This window comes from Annulohypoxylon maeteangense (assembly GCF_022496945.1).
Source record: "Annulohypoxylon maeteangense strain CBS 123835 unplaced genomic scaffold GGS22scaffold_1, whole genome shotgun sequence".
Taxonomy (NCBI): domain Eukaryota; kingdom Fungi; phylum Ascomycota; class Sordariomycetes; order Xylariales; family Hypoxylaceae; genus Annulohypoxylon; species Annulohypoxylon maeteangense.
In genome coordinates this window covers 3,747,124-3,762,754 of record NW_025953248.1, presented here as the reverse complement: position 1 = coordinate 3,762,754, position 15,631 = coordinate 3,747,124, and the positions used below count along the sequence as shown (strand labels likewise).

Below are 15,631 nucleotides of genomic sequence, written 5' to 3'. Positions count from 1 at the left end.
TTCAAGATATCACCCAATCAATACATAGGGTATTCAAAATCGTACAGTAGCCTCAATCGAAAGCTAGGTACTAGGTAGTCACTTAATTCCTACCTGCCCAGGTACGGTCCTAAGCTAATAGGCCGGCCTAGTCAACATTAATAATTACAGTGACGTTTTATATTACGCAGCCAGTAGGTAGCCACTAATTTATTCAGACGTTGAATATTTCGCTATCAAACGTGCCACAATAGATTATATTTCAAGTCGTCAGACCCTCGCGTGCTCCTGCGGGAATCCGTCGGGGGTCCATTGCCTTCATCTACCTCTTAATATTTGCGGACTACACTTCATGCCCCTTCATACCTCCTCTTCTCCTCGGGTTACCGAAGGGGAATAACTACTTACCACAGGTATATTCTTGTCTATTTCCAGAGAAGCCGTCCACGACGCCGTCGAGGGCGACATAATTTAACTACCGCACCATGACGCGGCAGAACGGCAAGGGCTGAAGTCTAACGAATAGATACCCCATACTATTTTCGAGACGACGTTAGCGTGCTCCTCCAACCGTTCGTACACATGTCTTGGATGTCCACGAGTATGGCTTAGATTTTAGATGGGCTTTTAATGTCGTCCCAGGGGTTCACCAAGCAAGAAGAGACACCGCATATGTGGCGAGCCGCGCGATAACTCACTTTGCAATATGCATAATCTAACTGTCTATTCCTCATTAATTATGTAGCGAGCTTGATACATCATCAGCAATCAGGGCTGAGTTACATACCTTGGGTAGAGTATGTGGGAGCTTCTGGATATACATTAGGCATGATCATAGAACTTGCTCTATATTTGGAGAATTTTCTATTCCTTACATGAGACTTACATGAACTTTTATGGGAACATGAGAGTGTTGCATAGTTTGAATAAAGTAATTCGGTTGATAACGAACGATCGGGGATCCAGTCGGATTACCATCAAGAGAGGGTAGTGAAAAGCGGATGAAGAGGGTTCCTCTATACCGCCTACTGGTACTGAACCCGAGCGTAGAGAGGTTTATAGGTACTTGATATCTCGAAGCCCTTTCGAATTGCCCAGGTAGGTCCTATCTGTCCATTGAAAGGACATATATTTCGTGAGATCATCAACTTGGAGTCTCATACACGAAGACGCTTCACATCATATCAAATCATCCAAGATCTATCAATCTTACCCAGAGATTTGCCAGCATGAAGTGTCCAGAGTACCTAGCCAAATGCACACTAAGGGATCGAATCTAGCTGATGTGTATCTTATCCTTTGAAGTCACACCATCAACTGATGCTTTAGAGTTGAGTTGATAATACCAAATTGAAGCTATAAGCACCAACTTGTTAGATATCGCTATAGGATGTATGTATATATGAGTATATACCTAGTTTTAGTAATACTAGGGCATGTCGTCCTGGAGTTTGATGGTGTGTTGTTGGTTCTCTCGCCAGAGATTTGATGTACCAAATTAGAGGTCGCAGTGTTGAAAGCCCTACTTGTCTAGAAGCATTGACTTGTCTGCAGCTCATCGGAAACACGTGCGAATGAAGGAACTTAACATGTGTATACGGGTTATATACCAAGGTGGTCCCTCGTAGAACATCATCCTTATTTCCCTCCGTATCTCCCTACCTATATGGAAACACGCCGTAATATATCTAGTCGTGTTTTCTTAAGCTTCAGGTTTGTTTTACATGGCATAGGTAAACTCTTATTCTATATATGCTACCTATATATTTATAAGCTGTACAATCGTATATGCGGGTATGGGTCAACTCTTACGGCATCAAAGGAGATGTTGGTATACACTGGTCATACAATTCCGGTTTCTCAAGGAAAGCTACCTGGTAACATGAAGAGGTAGTATTACATACTAGCACACCTATCATTATAACATACCTATCCAGATATATAGACCTCTCAAGCTTGCATAACGAGATGTCACAAGACCAAAGCCGGTATGTCACCTTTAACCCTTGTGGATAATACTCGCATTTGGCTTTTACTAAGGAGTGCTACGATAACTATCTCTGGGGAGGGCGGCATGGTCTATCATTGTCTGGGTTGATCGCCTTAAAGGAACGTGAACTGTGAAGAGACGAAGTCAAATGCAATGTGAAGAGTACCTAAAGCTTTCGCCCCCCTAAAGATACGACCCTTAGTAACTCTAGAGCTAGGGATACTACTTACCTGGTACGTACGTCTATGTTATCATATGACAGATTGTAGATACACCAACCGCAATAGCCGCCATGACGAACTTTCACACGTTGCTATAGATGTTGTGAGCCGAAGGTCGCACATCCGAACCTGTATAATTAGAGTATCTCGGCCGAGATTGATCGGAGACTCGTTCGAATCATCCGACCGAAATCGGACATGGCTTATAGAGGGGATTATCATTGTCCCTACTTGACGAATGATTACGCTCGACTAAGGAGGGAATAGAGGTGAATGCAACGGAAGTATATCTCGGATAGCACCCTGTTATTTATGAGGTGAAATATAATGACTTGTTGATTGGTCTGGCGACTGTAGAGATTTCAATTAAAGTAGCTGCCCAACATAAATTATTTACTCGTCCGGTAGGTATGAGGTTCCAGTAGGTCAGGTAGTTGAGTAGACCTCGAATCTCGGGTATGAGGAGTCTGATATCTACCAAGACGGTCATATTGAAGAGCTGGCGGCGGAATATCGGATGCCAGGTGCAATAACCTCCAATAAACATACGGTATCCTTTCGGAATATATGGCTTATGAAACCAAAACTTGTAGAAACCCTTAAAATAAACCAACTAGTGAGGCTGATGAAGTGAATTGCGAATCAATACCTTATATTTGATCTATCTTAGGACATCTTGATGCCGCGTATATATGCGATACGAGCTAGGGTCTGACGATAACCGACGTCGCGGAAGTGCGGAAATGTTTCAACGGCTCATACAATAATTCATCAAATTCACCCACGTTGTTGCCTAGGTACGTAAGCACATAGGTAAGCACGAGAGGTCAGCTCGCATATCGATATCTGTCAGCAGTTAATTATGTACATGCTCAGCAAGGCCAGATGTTGAGGCTCAGCAGTAAATTCCCTGAATAGACCGCGTGGCGCTGGAACCCCCCAGGCTACATACCTCCTTGCTAACCGAGCAAGGCTGATATGATTCATGACTATTATGCCACCAAGTGCTACCAGGTGCCTCCTATGGAGGGGCACCACGCTTTGGCTTGCCATTCCGGTATGTCTCCGTAACGTGATCAACTCTGGCTCATATCCTGCGAGAGAGGTTTGAAGTTCATAGCGGCCTAAATAGGTGGCTGGCAGCCATTATCACGGGCATCGATGAACATTGATGAGCCGTGAGAGTCCCGATTTGGAAGAGACTAGTGGAGCATTTGGCCGGTTTTGGCGATGGAGGAGAAACTTGGCGTCTGTGGGGTTGCAATCTTGGTCGGCGAAGCGTGTAATAGGACTATTAAATCTGGATGTTATAGGTAGGAGGGTAGCAGAAGAGACATAACTTGCATGTAATGACGAGGATTCACTTGCTGGCGCGACACCAACAGCGTACTTACCTGGCATCATCTGTGCCTAGCTTACCGAGCTACGACTTTGTAACCTTTTCATTTTTTTTTTATTTTGATGTTAGGTTGAGATTCTTGAGCTTACGCCTTGATAATAATGTCTATATTAAGCTTAATCATGTCCATAACTAGGAGGTACATGGGAATGTACAATAATGACGAAGTGAAGTTGTCGGATGTCCGAATTATCAGATCAGGGAATATTAATGTCAATATGTAAATGGAGATAATTTCGGTGGGTCGTGGCTTGGAAGACGGCAGACTTAAAAAAAAACAGCTGGTGTGGACCCATGAAAAAGCAAATATGTACAGAGGCAGAGGTACATATGCACTACCAAATAGCAAATAGCAAATGACAAATGACATCCTATCGATCGTAAATGGCATGGGCGACCATGATACTCTATTGTATTAACTGCAAGCGCCGGTTGTATGATCTAATCTGGATCAAGAACGTCATTGGCTGAAACCCAATGGATCATAGTTATGGTGGAAGTAACAGGTCCGTGTTTATTGTTCAATCGTCTTAGTTTCCCTTCGAATTCGTCTGTCCAGATTCCAGAGATTCAGATATCTGTTTGTTCCAAGTTCCACTTTTTACTAGCCTGCTTACCTGCCTGCCAACCTACAGTATTATACAAAGATACCTACCCAAGCCACAATAATCATCACTTACAACTGGTACAGTACAGTTACATACCTACCTACCTAGATCAATTGTCCTTAAGTTTCACGATTTAAAATTACTTGTCACCTTAAGTGTTAAACAAAGAATTTATCTGCTTGTTACCTAGCAAGGCGTATTACACATTGTTAAACCGGCCACAAACGACTCTGGGCAGCTAGCAGTTTGAGCCTTTTCGATGATGATAGGTACCGCCACATCCACAGGTTACATTTCCAGCTGCGTTAATCCTTGCACGTAACCTGAGCAGCCTGAGGTACCTATCCGAAGCTTTGAGATATCTGGACATATGTATTTGATACGTGGGATATTTGACTTTATTCAAGTAGGTAGATGGGTAGTAATATTGAAATGTATATTCTAAGCTTTCAGCTTCAATGTTCAACTCAAACTTTACTTCACTTAGGCTTCCTGGATATGAAGCTTACTAATTGTGCCTGCTTAGAATATAGTATGAATGTTGAGTACATAGATACAATGAATAAATGTACACTGTCTATCTACCTTCACCGATGGGGTACCTAAATATACTGTAAAGTGCAGGTTGATGTACGCCTACCTGATGCGTCATTGCAGATAGGTACTTATTAGACAAGTACCCACAGTGTGGCAGGTGCCTGTGGGGCTTTGGAACCGAACCAAAATAATTCCGACACAACCAGCCCAATTAACTGGAACTTGCCGCCGCCTCCGCCTCTTTTTCCTTCCCCTTCCCACTGCCACCTGGACCTGCACCACCACACTTGACGTCCCCCAAGCACCTTTTTTTCCTGCTCATCCACAACCTACCATCTCGTCTTTGCGGCTCAGTCGTGCACTTACACTGTTGACCTTGTCGACTTTCTTACCAGCACAATCGAGGCAATTGCTGTTTGAAAATCCGTTCCTTTTCTATGAAGGCAAGCGAGACAATCTAATCTTTTATCCGACACAACTTTTATAATTGCAACTAAGGAAAAATTCCCAAATTCACACCAAAAGATCAGCATCTGGACGCGGCAGGGCGCGATCATCAACAACACCATCAATTTCATTGCAGCAGCCACGTACTTCAGCCACACCATCTAGCCTTGTTATCATCAAGTTCAACAATGCGTCGTTAATGCGCCCAGGCACAATTTGCGTCTCTTTCAAGTCCATTTCGATTAATTTCCTGTAGGAACTTCAATCGCGTCCTTCGTCGTCGCTGTCTAAACCCATGGCGTCCGAGAAAGGTCCCGTCGCGACGGAAGCCCCGCCCTTCTCCTCGGCTGCATCTCAACCAACCATCCCATCCGATCCCGTTTCCGTTGAGACTTTGACGGCTGAGGCCGCCCGCGCGACGCAGTCGCTGAAGAGGCAACGGGAATCCTCACCACTCTCGCCGTCGTCAGCCCTCACAGCTGCACTCCATCGAGAATTATCACCATCGAAAGCAGCTAGGTTGATCGGCGCGACATCGAGATTCTCTCCTACACCCATGACTGGTGCTGCGGCCATTGAAGACGAGCGGCGAATAGAAGAAGAACACTACAGACTTGAAGTTTCTGGTGCCAGTGACAACCCTGCTTTCAAGGCTCAATCTGCGCTGTTGTCCATGAGTCGACCTCAGGAAGCTCCTCAGGAGACTCCTCAAGACGCGCCTATAGATGCGCAACAGGATGTTCCTCAGGCTATTTCCGAAGAAGTTGCTCAGGAAATTCCTCACGACCTTTCGCAAGATGCTCCCCAGGAAGATGGTACACCACCTGCTCCTCATCCCGTCTCCATTCCTCTTCCCGACAACCAAGATCCGGAACACAAGCCCGAAAACGTAAGCCCCCAGAGTGCGACTAGTTTAGGCAGCCTGGGGGGCGGGCCTGGTGCTCAAGTGACAACGAGTCCAGGACCCATGGAGATTGATGGACGTAGCGATCGGTCCGGCTTTGGAGCCCAACCGTCGGCTCCAATGGAGGATAAGGGCGTCGCCTCATTATCATATCCTGGTATACTGCCACCAAATGCCAACATGCCGGCCCCTCCAATTCGGGGTATGAGTATGCCAATGACTGGCAACCAACAATCGCCACGTTCACCGAACTCGAAGAAACACAAGTGTCCGTACTGCGAAACCGAATTCACCCGCCACCACAATCTGAAGAGTCATCTTCTGACTCATAGTCAAGAGAAACCATACGTTTGCCAGACGTGCTCGATGCGTTTCCGCCGTCTACACGATCTTAAACGCCACACTAAGCTTCATACCGGAGAGAAACCTCACGTGTGCCCGAAGTGCGATCGAAAGTTTGCGCGTGGCGATGCTTTGGCGCGACATAGTAAGGGTCCTGGCGGTTGTGTAGGTCGGCGAAGTAGCTTAGGAAGCTTCCTTGGCGAGGAAGAAGTTGAAGGATCAAGCCATCTTGATGGCGATGATTCTGCAATGTCTGGTGTTATTTACGACGGCGGTAACGATGGCGAATTAACAGAAGAGGATAGGCGACGTCTAAGTTTACCCAGCATAAAGGCCCAACATGTCCAAGGTAACGAAGCACTACTCAAGATTCATCTCTCCGCATTTTTAACGCGTGAACCCTCAGGATCCACTGCAGGTCGACTGTACCCACCTAACATGGATCGTGGCTCTGGGAGCTCAAATGCTTCCCAGACCCCCGGTACGAGTATTTCGTCCCTTCCTGTGGGAACTGGCAATCCAGCCATGTACGCCCAAAACGCCATGACTGAGAGCCCCAAGCCACTCAGCCCGTCTGGCATACAGAGTCATGATTCTGCCAACATTAACAGACAACGCTCGCCCAGCCTGACAGCTCAGTTTCAACAGCAACACTTCGGCCGTCACCAATCAGATCGACACACACCCCCAGGTTCGTACAGTTCACAATCTCCTACTCCACACATTTATACTGAGATGATGCGCGAAGTACCCGGATTTGTTGCAGCCGATGCTGTTCGATACGCCGCTTCTGCTAGCGGTCTGCAAAGCGCTGCCCCCGCATCGCAACCTGTGCCCGGGAGCTCAGGTCAAGCGGCAACCCCTGGTCCCGCAGTCGACCACCCGAGTGCGCCAGGTGAACAAAATGGTGGAAGTGGCGATAGCTCAAGCAATAACATATTTGCAACCGACCAAGGCATTTGGGCCTACATTCACGGCCTCGAAGAGCAAGTCAGGCAGCTGAACGAACGAGTCCAAACTATGGAAGCAGCGGGGAGGTCTCAGGAGGAAAAGATTACGTATCTTACCAACGAGGTGGCAACCCTTCAAAGCCAAGCCGAAGTGAAGACGGACGTAGCCGATAAGCTCGGCTGAGATGGTGCCCTGAAATTTACACGAGGAAACAAGAACCATGTCATTACGATTAGGAAAGCATGAATTGGCGAAGGACTTATTATGTATGCATGGCGCATATGAGGAACCTGATGTTGCGGATCTGATTCTTATCGGTTGTTGGCATCATCCACTACGACGGAAGGAGGCTCATCCTGATATGGGTGGCGTTTGGGGAGTTTTCAAGTTGCCTACAAAAAGCTGGGGTATTGTTTTGCGTCTATTGACGAGTTCCCTTGAGGTCTTTCGTTTTGATTCCAGTGATATCCCTATGGGTTTTCGGACTTGGAGCCGGATGGAACCTAGTACTTTACTTCCGTACTATCACTCGCAAGTCCGTGTACTATATACAAACGCAGATAGATGCCTCGAGGCAGGGCACAAAAGGCAGAGCCATCGCTAAATTAATGACATTAACTGATTGATTTAATTATCCCATGGTTTTACTCGGCGCTTACGTGACTTTGCCGATAGTAAAAATAGATCTAGGTTTGACAGGAAAAGGTAAACTGTATCTACGGCATTGATGAAAAGGCAACTTGGAAGCCTCCTGATTCGCACTGTCTCCTGCTTATGGAATCAGAGTGGAACTTTGAACTTTAAACAAAATGATGGAGTGGAGCCAATGATCAGCCACTTTTTCTAGCCACTTTCCATTTAGTGGACACTACTCAATCTGGTCCGTGCGTGATTTGGGGCCACAACCCTCACACAAAAAATTTACTGGATTCCTTCGAAGCGTGTGGAGGTAAACTAAGCGAAACCCTCTAACAAATTGACCATCTCAAGAAAATCATCAACCCCCCATCTCAATCTTGAACATTCGCTCTTCGACAACGACAACCCGCACCGATCAGCGAAACTTCTTGAGCATCAACAAACCGAAATCATGGCTGACGATCCCGATTACGTACGTGATAATTCTTATTGCAGACCTGCTGCGGCGATGCAGAATTAGGATGAATTAATGGGAATGCGACAACTAACTTGAAGTGCAGAACGCTGAGGAGGCCGCTGAGCTCAAGAAGCGCCGTCAGTTCCGCAAGTTTTCCTACCGAGGAATCGACCTTGACGCGTACGTTTAACCCGAAATCATTTCACTATTCCAAGGCGCAATCATCTCGCTATCCAAAATAAATCTCGACGCTGGAATATCAACATAAATATATTATATTGAATATTTGATTAATACTGAGACTAACATGATATCACCAACAGCCTTCTCGACCTCTCTTCCGAGCAACTTCGCGATGTCGTCCACTCCCGTGCCCGCCGCCGGATCAACAGAGGTCTTAAGCGCAAGCCTATGGGCTTGATCAAGAAGCTTCGCAAGGCCAAGCAAGAGGCTAAGCCCAACGAGAAGCCCGACCTCGTCAAGACGCACCTGCGAGACATGATCGTTGTCCCCGAGATGATTGGCAGCGTTATCGGCATCTACTCCGGAAAGGAGTTCAACCAGGTCGAAGTCCGACCCGAGATGGTTGGCCACTACCTAGGAGAATTCTCCATCTCATAGTACGTTCCGCTTCTTCTGGCGCATGCGCATTTTAAGATAGTTGGATAGGTGACTAACACACTCTATAGCAAGCCTGTCAAGCACGGTAGACCCGGTATCGGTGCCACTCACTCTTCTCGTTTCATCCCTCTCAAGTAAATGTGTGGAAAATGGAGGGTATTACTTGCATTCACGGATTGGGCGAACGGAATGGTTCTTTTCGGTAGATAGGCAATGACCATCAACCGATATGGATGCGCTGCATGATAATGAATGAAATCATTTTGCGCATAACAAACCAGACAGGGAATCTACCGTGACTTGAACGACTTCGAACTCCTGACATGTTTAAATGACTGGATCCTAGTAATAACTACATTGAAACTTGATGTATCGATGCTACCCTTGCTGGTCAATTATTCTATATATTCATGATTCTCCGACATCCATATCAAGTCTAGAAATGGGAAGATCGCCATGTTAACTATTGTTCAACTTCGCTATTACAATATGCAATGTATGATTTTATCCATGATGAATGGGTGACGTCTATCAGCTCTAGCCCTACTATGCTGCTATCCTGAAGTTCAACATTGTCAAAGGGGATATACATCTGGATCCTCCCCTATGATACTAATTTCGAGACATTTAATCTACTACAAATGTTACTCAATACTTACCTACCTGGATATTTGGATATTTGGATGTTGCTTTGACCTATCTATAGCCGGAATGATGAGTACCTAAAAGATGATAATCGCGGATATGATACTCTGGCAAAGATATCCATATGTCACAGGTCTTATAGACCACTACACTTGCTACTAGGACCTGTTTTGATAAGCTATCTCCAAACCAGACCGGGGAATACAAGGCAACATGTCACCCGCTTGCGAACACACTCAGGAACAGCCCAGTATAACAAAACAAAAAGCGGCCGCCTATTCCCTAGGTAGGAACCCGCACGTTGGATTCTTCATCTCTAATATGCTATGTACGTCCGTCTGTCCATTGCACAAGGATAGTAGTATGTAGGTATTTATAGATATATCGGTGTACATCTTCACTCCTCACGCCGCGGCTTCCTTCTTCTGCTCTTCTTCTGCTGCTGCTGCGGCTTTCGCTGCTATCTCTTGGAACTTCTTGTACTTCCGCTCCTCTTCGTCGGCCGCTTGCTTTCGGTAGTGCTCGGTTAGGTGGCTCAGGTTGGGGTAGAAGCCTGCGGGTACATTCCACGGGGAGCCGGAGTCGATTAGTCTGTTGGAGGGGGCGGTTAGTGGGTTTTGTGTATCTATAATGTGCACTTTGCGCTAGGGTGTGGATGGTTCGGAGTTTGCGGTAGCATCACCCGTTTCTGTTCTTTGAATATAGCAACGTGGGAGAGGTGGTGAAATGGAAGAGTGGTAGAGAAACATACTCTGGCATCTTCAGCTCGACGTGCGGGTTCCTGCCGGAGTACAGGAACAGGTGCTTGTCGTGGGAGGCCTGGTCGATGTAGTTGCTGCGCAGGGCGTTGCGCTCCTCGTAGTCGTTGAAGTAGTCGAAGTTCCGCATCCAGGACGTCACGGTCGAGGGCTCGCCGTTGGCGCCCGGCCGCGTTAGCTGGTATCCGAGGAAACTCAAGGGCGCCGCTGCGGCGAAGACGTAGAAGCCGGACTGTGCTCTCATGGTTAGCTCTCGGTGTCCCGGTAATGATTTCTGTAAGAGGTATACGTACGCCTAGTCCTTCGGGTACTTCGGGGGCGTGGTGGTGGTCGTGCCCGTGACTGTCATGTCCGTGGCTATCGTGGCCGTGGTCGTCATGGCTAGATTCTTTATGGCCGTGATCTTCGTGGCCGGGTTCCTTATGGCCGTCGGAGGCGTAGGAGCGCGATATTCGTAGAGATGTCGGCCGTGTTCGCCTGGCTACGCAAGCCGCTCTCGTTCGGAGGGCATGCATCTTTGGTTATGTGTGGTCGCGGGATGCCAATTGGCTTCTCAGATGATATAGTCCGGCTATTGAGAGCTTAATGAAGCTTGAGATGTTGGAATTGAGGCATATGGTGGGGATTGATCCCGCCAATCACATGCGTTTAATGGGTAAGCTTCAATGTGTGAATATTCTATTTTTACGTTATTTTAACACTGTATCCGTGTATTATGTACGCCTAACTGTACCACCACAATTTATCATTTTATCTGATGAATTTATCCATTTGGTTGTCGTTGCCAACCTTCAAATGTTGATAAGTCAAGATTTGGTTTATGAGGAAATGAATGAATGGATGACCTAGGAATGAAATAATTTTCTATTTGTTTCTTTTTATTTCTTACCTGGTCATAATTCCCATAAGTTAAGCGTCTTTTCGAGTCTTGTGTCCAGCTTGGCTATTTGCAAACTGTCCTAAAAAGACATTGCCACATCACTCACTTGCAAAGACAGACTTATAATAATATATCTTGCCCAGTAATTTAACTATTTAGAAGTCATCTAACTTATACTTCTATGAGTTTATATAACTACTACATAACAATATGGGGTCTTCATATATACGCAATCTAAAAAAGATTGCTATTTCATTTTTCATCGTCTCATCTACTCTCTCCTTTGTATCTGCCTCATCCCCTCCCCCGTCCGAGTCTCCCTCGGCGGAATCCGATCTCATCTGTCACACAGACAACCCCGCGGACTGTTACCCCAAGCTCTTTTCCGCCACAAAGGAATTCCAAGTCGTTCACGATGACCAGGATCTTCCGCCGGGCTTGCACGTGCAGCTGGACGTCCAGACGGGGAAGAAGCAAGCCAAACTCTACGATCCCAAGGAGGAGAACCCGGCTCTCAAAGGCTTACCGGTAGACCGGTCCATCGTCATCGTAGACCCCGAGCAAGTCGAAGATGACAAGCCCCGCATCCCCTCCGGCGCGCCGGCCTACGACCCCATAGGCATAGTCAAGGCGCCGAAGGAGAAAAACGAGGGGTTCGCCCAAACATTAGGAATTGTCAAGAAGTACGCTAAGAAGTATTCCGACGCCGGCGACTACTCCGGCCAATCTGATGAGCTTGACGGAGCTCTCGATGACCTGTTGGACTTGTCTTACGATATGTACTACGGGCTGCAGATCGCCGAGGACGCCGACGTTCTGCACGGCTTGTTCTGTCTCGCTACTAACGTGGCTACCTCACATCCAGACAAACCCGTAGGGACTCGTCCCGACTTCCTTTCCGCGCAGATCCTCGCGTCTTCGATCCGGAATAATAAGCCTGCTCTGCAAGCCGTGGAGAAATCATGGGACGTCGTCACGAATAAACAATGCGTTTCCGCCTCTACTACCACTCTGTCCCTAGCTACTTCCTTCTTCAACAACCTAGCCCCCCTTAGCACCCCAGGCAGCGCTAATGAGGGCGAGGACTTGTACCGCACGCGACTGGCTCTCATCCCGCTGGAGCCCCTGCTCAAGAGCCCGAAGATCAAAACGCGGTTCATGGAAGCCGACGGCATGAGTCATCTCCTCGAGATCATGCTGCGCGAGGACGGAATCTGGCAGGAGCAGAAACCCAAGGTCGCGCGAATCGTGTCCGACACCTTCCTCGACGAAGAGTTCGGCGCGACGTTGGGTGTCTGGCCGACGGCTGCTAAGGCGACGGAGGATAGTGTGTGTGCAAAAGGCGGGAAGGAGTCGAGGGAAGAGGGGTGTTGGGAGTACCACTTAGGAATCATTAGTCAACAGCCTTCAGACGCGGAGTGGAGTCAGCCATTACTCGACATGTTGAAGAAGCGACGGGCGGAGATACCGAAGCCTGGACGAGACGAGTTATAATGAAGCGAATGGCATAAAGTACTTGTCAATCACGTAGAAAGCATACCAAGGCGTTCAAGGAATTGGAACATTGTAATTTATTGAATTTTTTCTTATCTTAATCATTAGGTCACCCTAACGAATACCCGAGCCTGCAGTTTGGCTTTCGTTCTCAAAGCTGCAGGGTTACTACATAAAGAATACCACCGTACACCTATATGTCCTCTCACGACTGTTCAGCGCACCGTTGTATTCCCTGTCTATTGCACCATGTAGTAGGTATTCATTAGGGCTGCGGGTCAGGTTTTCAGCCGGCTCATCCCTTCCACCACCTCATCCCACCGCGTCTCGAAGTCCTTCCGCACCTTGGCCGCCTCCTCGTAGCGACCCATGCGTCGGAGGTAGTTCTGCAGTGTCGCGAGAACGACTACGGTTGCGTTGTCGCTGCGCCCGAACTCCGTCTCGCAGATCGCGAGGCTCTGGTATAGGATGTCGATGGCCTCCTTGTCCGTGACTTCGTAGCTGGTCGGTAGCGTGCGAAGCATGTTATAGCAGCTGAAGCGCGCGAGGCGAGGGTCGCGGCGACGGGTCTCTACTAGTGTCTTCGCTGCTACCTTGGCTTCTGTTGGCTTGTTGTGTAAGTTGAACAGCCAGGTGACGTGGTGTTGGAGAAGGTCGATATCCTTCTTCCGTAACTCGTCTGCCGGTAAGTCCGGCGACTCCGTTTCCTTGAGGTCCGCGAGTAGGCCTTCCATGTACCGCTGCGCCACGGCCGTCTCGATGAATTCGCTGTTGAGCATCGCGCGGTACACGGTCGCGAGATATGTCGGCTTAAGGCGGGTATCGATCTGGACGGTTTTCAAGAAGGTCTCGAGTATGACACCCGAGAACTGTGCGATCTCGTATGAGCTGAGGCCTCTCAGTCGTGAGAATAGTAAGTGTAGAGGATGCCTGGGACCTAGGATGATCCGGGACATGCCGTATGCGTAATTGATCAACGATTCGGCTAAGTCTGGTCCGGATTGTCGTAACGCTCCAAGGGCGAGACATGTTTCGACGAGAAGTGAGGGATCTTGCCGTTCCATCACTTCCTGGTAGCCGGCGAAGGTTTCCCTAATCATACAGAACCCCTGATCCGTAAAACCGTTGATGAAGAGTTGCCTCGCAGACGACACGGGGTCTAGCCACGTCTTTCCTCGGGGTGGAAATACCAATTCTCTGTTGGGTGTAGTTTTCCATAATGCACCATCGAAAGCGCCCCCGATATACGCCTGGACGATTTGCATACACTCCTCGGGGAGCCGTAAGCTATCGGGTGCATCTAGTCGCCTCGGCACTGTCTCTATCGCTGGCTCTGGTTCGGGCGATGGCGTCCGGCATATGATGTCTTCTATGCTACGCTTCTGAGAGCCGGCCATTTCTACCCTGCCTGAGAGTATGGCGACCAGCTCCTTACGTCTGGCGGGGGAGACCCGGCGTAGATATGTGTTGAGCCTGTCGGCGTCGATCTTGCGGCCGCCAACGAAGGACACAGACGACTTGCCAACGGCAGCGCGCTTACCCCGCTGGACTAGGAGTTCTGCCACCTGGTGGGCCCGCAGCTTCTTATGCAGGCCCCATTTGTTGAAGCGGATCTTGTACATCTTTTCTCTACAAGCGGGTCAGACGGTACTGTATGTCGGGCAATTATTGAAAGGAGGATGCTTACGTCGCGTAGAAGTAGTATTCCTCGCGCATGATGCGCATGACCTCTTTCAGACTCTTGTTCTGGTCGAGATATAAGGACGTAATGGTGTCTCGGTAGTTGGCCCAATCCCCATCCCTCGCAGGACCGTTGAACCTCTGCGGCGTGGACGACTGGGTGGTCGCCTGGGGTGAAGCCATGGTACTGGGAGACTGTTGGTTGGAATGTTTATATCGATGTGAGAGCGTCATGTTGGGAGGATTAGCTTGATCTTGCTCAGCCATGTAGTGTAAAGAGCGGAGATAATCTGCTATAATCTGTTACGGGTACGAGTAGAAGATATATATGTAGTCATTATATTGTGATGTAAATGCGCGTAGGAGAGTAGTAGAGTAGTAGAGGAATGTAGAGCCTGCTGCATTTATCTCGAGATAGACAAGAGTTATAACCTAATGAAGAATAAAGCAATGTTCACCTCCTGCTTCATCATGTAGCATTCCCTACGACACGCAGGACCCGTTCGGATAGGCGTCTTCTTTAATAAGGCTACTAGCTTTTACATTAGTCATGGGTAGGGCGGCCATCTTGATTCGTGAACCATGGGCCCTTGTCTCGACATGGTCGCAGCAACCAGGGGGGCACGTCCGCCCAGGAACATTCAATCATATCCGCTACACGTGTTATAGCCGTCTAGCAGCATTCTCTGGCTACCTAAACCATTTTTAGCTGGTAGTGCGGCATATTAATACCACCTGTCGATCACTTCGTTTTGTTTCTAGTTTCTTTCGGGACGTTGATCGTGGAAAGCTTAATAATAACAAGACTGGGAGGATGTCACCCAATACTTGCCAGGAGGATGAAGGATTAGGGGAAGTGGGCGAATAAGGAGTTAGCGCGGAGGCGAATATCCCCAAATTAGAAGCTCCACGGCTACCATTGGCGGAGAAGGCTTACCTAACCCTATCTTTATACTGGCGGAGCTTGGTAGCCTTGGCTTGTCTGGCCTGTCAAGGTTTCAACCCTTGGATGTAGAAACACTTTCTTGGCTTCTCTACTTGCCGGGCTGTAATGTTGTAATGTTACTTGCATGTCCATC

The 15,631-nt window shown here is 48.0% G+C and overlaps 5 protein-coding genes across 5 annotated transcripts; 3 read left to right on the top strand and 2 right to left on the bottom strand.

Annotated features, from left to right (window-relative positions):
- Positions 1-5,003: 5,003 nt before the first annotated feature.
- GGS22DRAFT_151343 (uncharacterized protein) lies at positions 5,004-8,004 on the top strand. Its single transcript, XM_047959467.1, has 3 exons — positions 5,004-6,776; positions 6,834-7,118; positions 7,176-8,004. The coding sequence occupies exons 1-3, from the start codon at positions 5,477-5,479 to the stop codon at positions 7,559-7,561; spliced, it is 1,971 nt and encodes a 656-aa protein (XP_047824431.1). The 5' UTR covers positions 5,004-5,476; the 3' UTR covers positions 7,562-8,004.
- A 335-nt stretch (positions 8,005-8,339) lies between these two features.
- GGS22DRAFT_151341 (40S ribosomal protein S15) lies at positions 8,340-9,373 on the top strand. Its single transcript, XM_047959466.1, has 4 exons — positions 8,340-8,489; positions 8,578-8,654; positions 8,798-9,094; positions 9,164-9,373. Exons 1-4 carry the CDS (start codon positions 8,469-8,471, stop codon positions 9,231-9,233), a joined length of 465 nt encoding a protein of 154 aa, XP_047824430.1. The 5' UTR covers positions 8,340-8,468; the 3' UTR covers positions 9,234-9,373.
- A 472-nt stretch (positions 9,374-9,845) lies between these two features.
- On the bottom strand, positions 9,846-11,079 carry GGS22DRAFT_151338 (uncharacterized protein). The gene is made up of 3 exons (XM_047959465.1): positions 10,792-11,079; positions 10,492-10,730; positions 9,846-10,331 (listed from the first exon to the last, which is right to left on the bottom strand). The coding sequence occupies exons 1-3, from the start codon at positions 11,011-11,013 to the stop codon at positions 10,145-10,147; spliced, it is 648 nt and encodes a 215-aa protein (XP_047824429.1). The 5' UTR covers positions 11,014-11,079; the 3' UTR covers positions 9,846-10,144.
- A 213-nt stretch (positions 11,080-11,292) lies between these two features.
- GGS22DRAFT_15687 (uncharacterized protein) lies at positions 11,293-13,011 on the top strand. The gene has a single exon (XM_047960435.1). It carries the CDS (start codon positions 11,589-11,591, stop codon positions 12,870-12,872), a length of 1,284 nt encoding a protein of 427 aa, XP_047824428.1. The 5' UTR covers positions 11,293-11,588; the 3' UTR covers positions 12,873-13,011.
- Positions 13,012-14,907, bottom strand: GGS22DRAFT_15686 (uncharacterized protein). The gene is made up of 2 exons (XM_047960432.1): positions 14,560-14,907; positions 13,012-14,501 (listed from the first exon to the last, which is right to left on the bottom strand). The coding sequence occupies exons 1-2, from the start codon at positions 14,817-14,819 to the stop codon at positions 13,151-13,153; spliced, it is 1,611 nt and encodes a 536-aa protein (XP_047824427.1). The 5' UTR covers positions 14,820-14,907; the 3' UTR covers positions 13,012-13,150.
- Between the last annotated feature and the right edge of the window lie 724 nt (positions 14,908-15,631).

Bases quoted from the DNA above. Each gene is read 5' to 3' on its own strand.
- GGS22DRAFT_151338 (XM_047959465.1), bottom strand. From the start codon at position 11,013: ATGCATGCCCTCCGAACGAGAGCGGCTTGCGTAGCCAGGCGAACACGG. The intron at 10,731-10,791 runs GTACGTATACCT...ATGAGAGCACAG, and splicing joins AAGTACCCGAAGGACTAGGC to TCCGGCTTCTACGTCTTCGC. The intron at 10,332-10,491 runs GTATGTTTCTCT...CCCCTCCAACAG, and splicing joins GTCGAGCTGAAGATGCCAGA to ACTAATCGACTCCGGCTCCC.
- GGS22DRAFT_15687 (XM_047960435.1), top strand. From the start codon at position 11,589: ATGGGGTCTTCATATATACGCAATCTAAAAAAGATTGCTATTTCATTT.
- GGS22DRAFT_15686 (XM_047960432.1), bottom strand. From the start codon at position 14,819: ATGGCTGAGCAAGATCAAGCTAATCCTCCCAACATGACGCTCTCACAT. The intron at 14,502-14,559 runs GTAAGCATCCTC...ACCCGCTTGTAG, and splicing joins GAATACTACTTCTACGCGAC to AGAAAAGATGTACAAGATCC.
- GGS22DRAFT_151343 (XM_047959467.1), top strand. From the start codon at position 5,477: ATGGCGTCCGAGAAAGGTCCCGTCGCGACGGAAGCCCCGCCCTTCTCC. The intron at 6,777-6,833 runs GTAACGAAGCAC...GTGAACCCTCAG, and splicing joins AAAGGCCCAACATGTCCAAG to GATCCACTGCAGGTCGACTG. The intron at 7,119-7,175 runs GTTCGTACAGTT...TGATGCGCGAAG, and splicing joins AGATCGACACACACCCCCAG to TACCCGGATTTGTTGCAGCC.
- GGS22DRAFT_151341 (XM_047959466.1), top strand. From the start codon at position 8,469: ATGGCTGACGATCCCGATTAC. The intron at 8,490-8,577 runs GTACGTGATAAT...CTTGAAGTGCAG, and splicing joins TGGCTGACGATCCCGATTAC to AACGCTGAGGAGGCCGCTGA. The intron at 8,655-8,797 runs GTACGTTTAACC...TATCACCAACAG, and splicing joins CGAGGAATCGACCTTGACGC to CCTTCTCGACCTCTCTTCCG.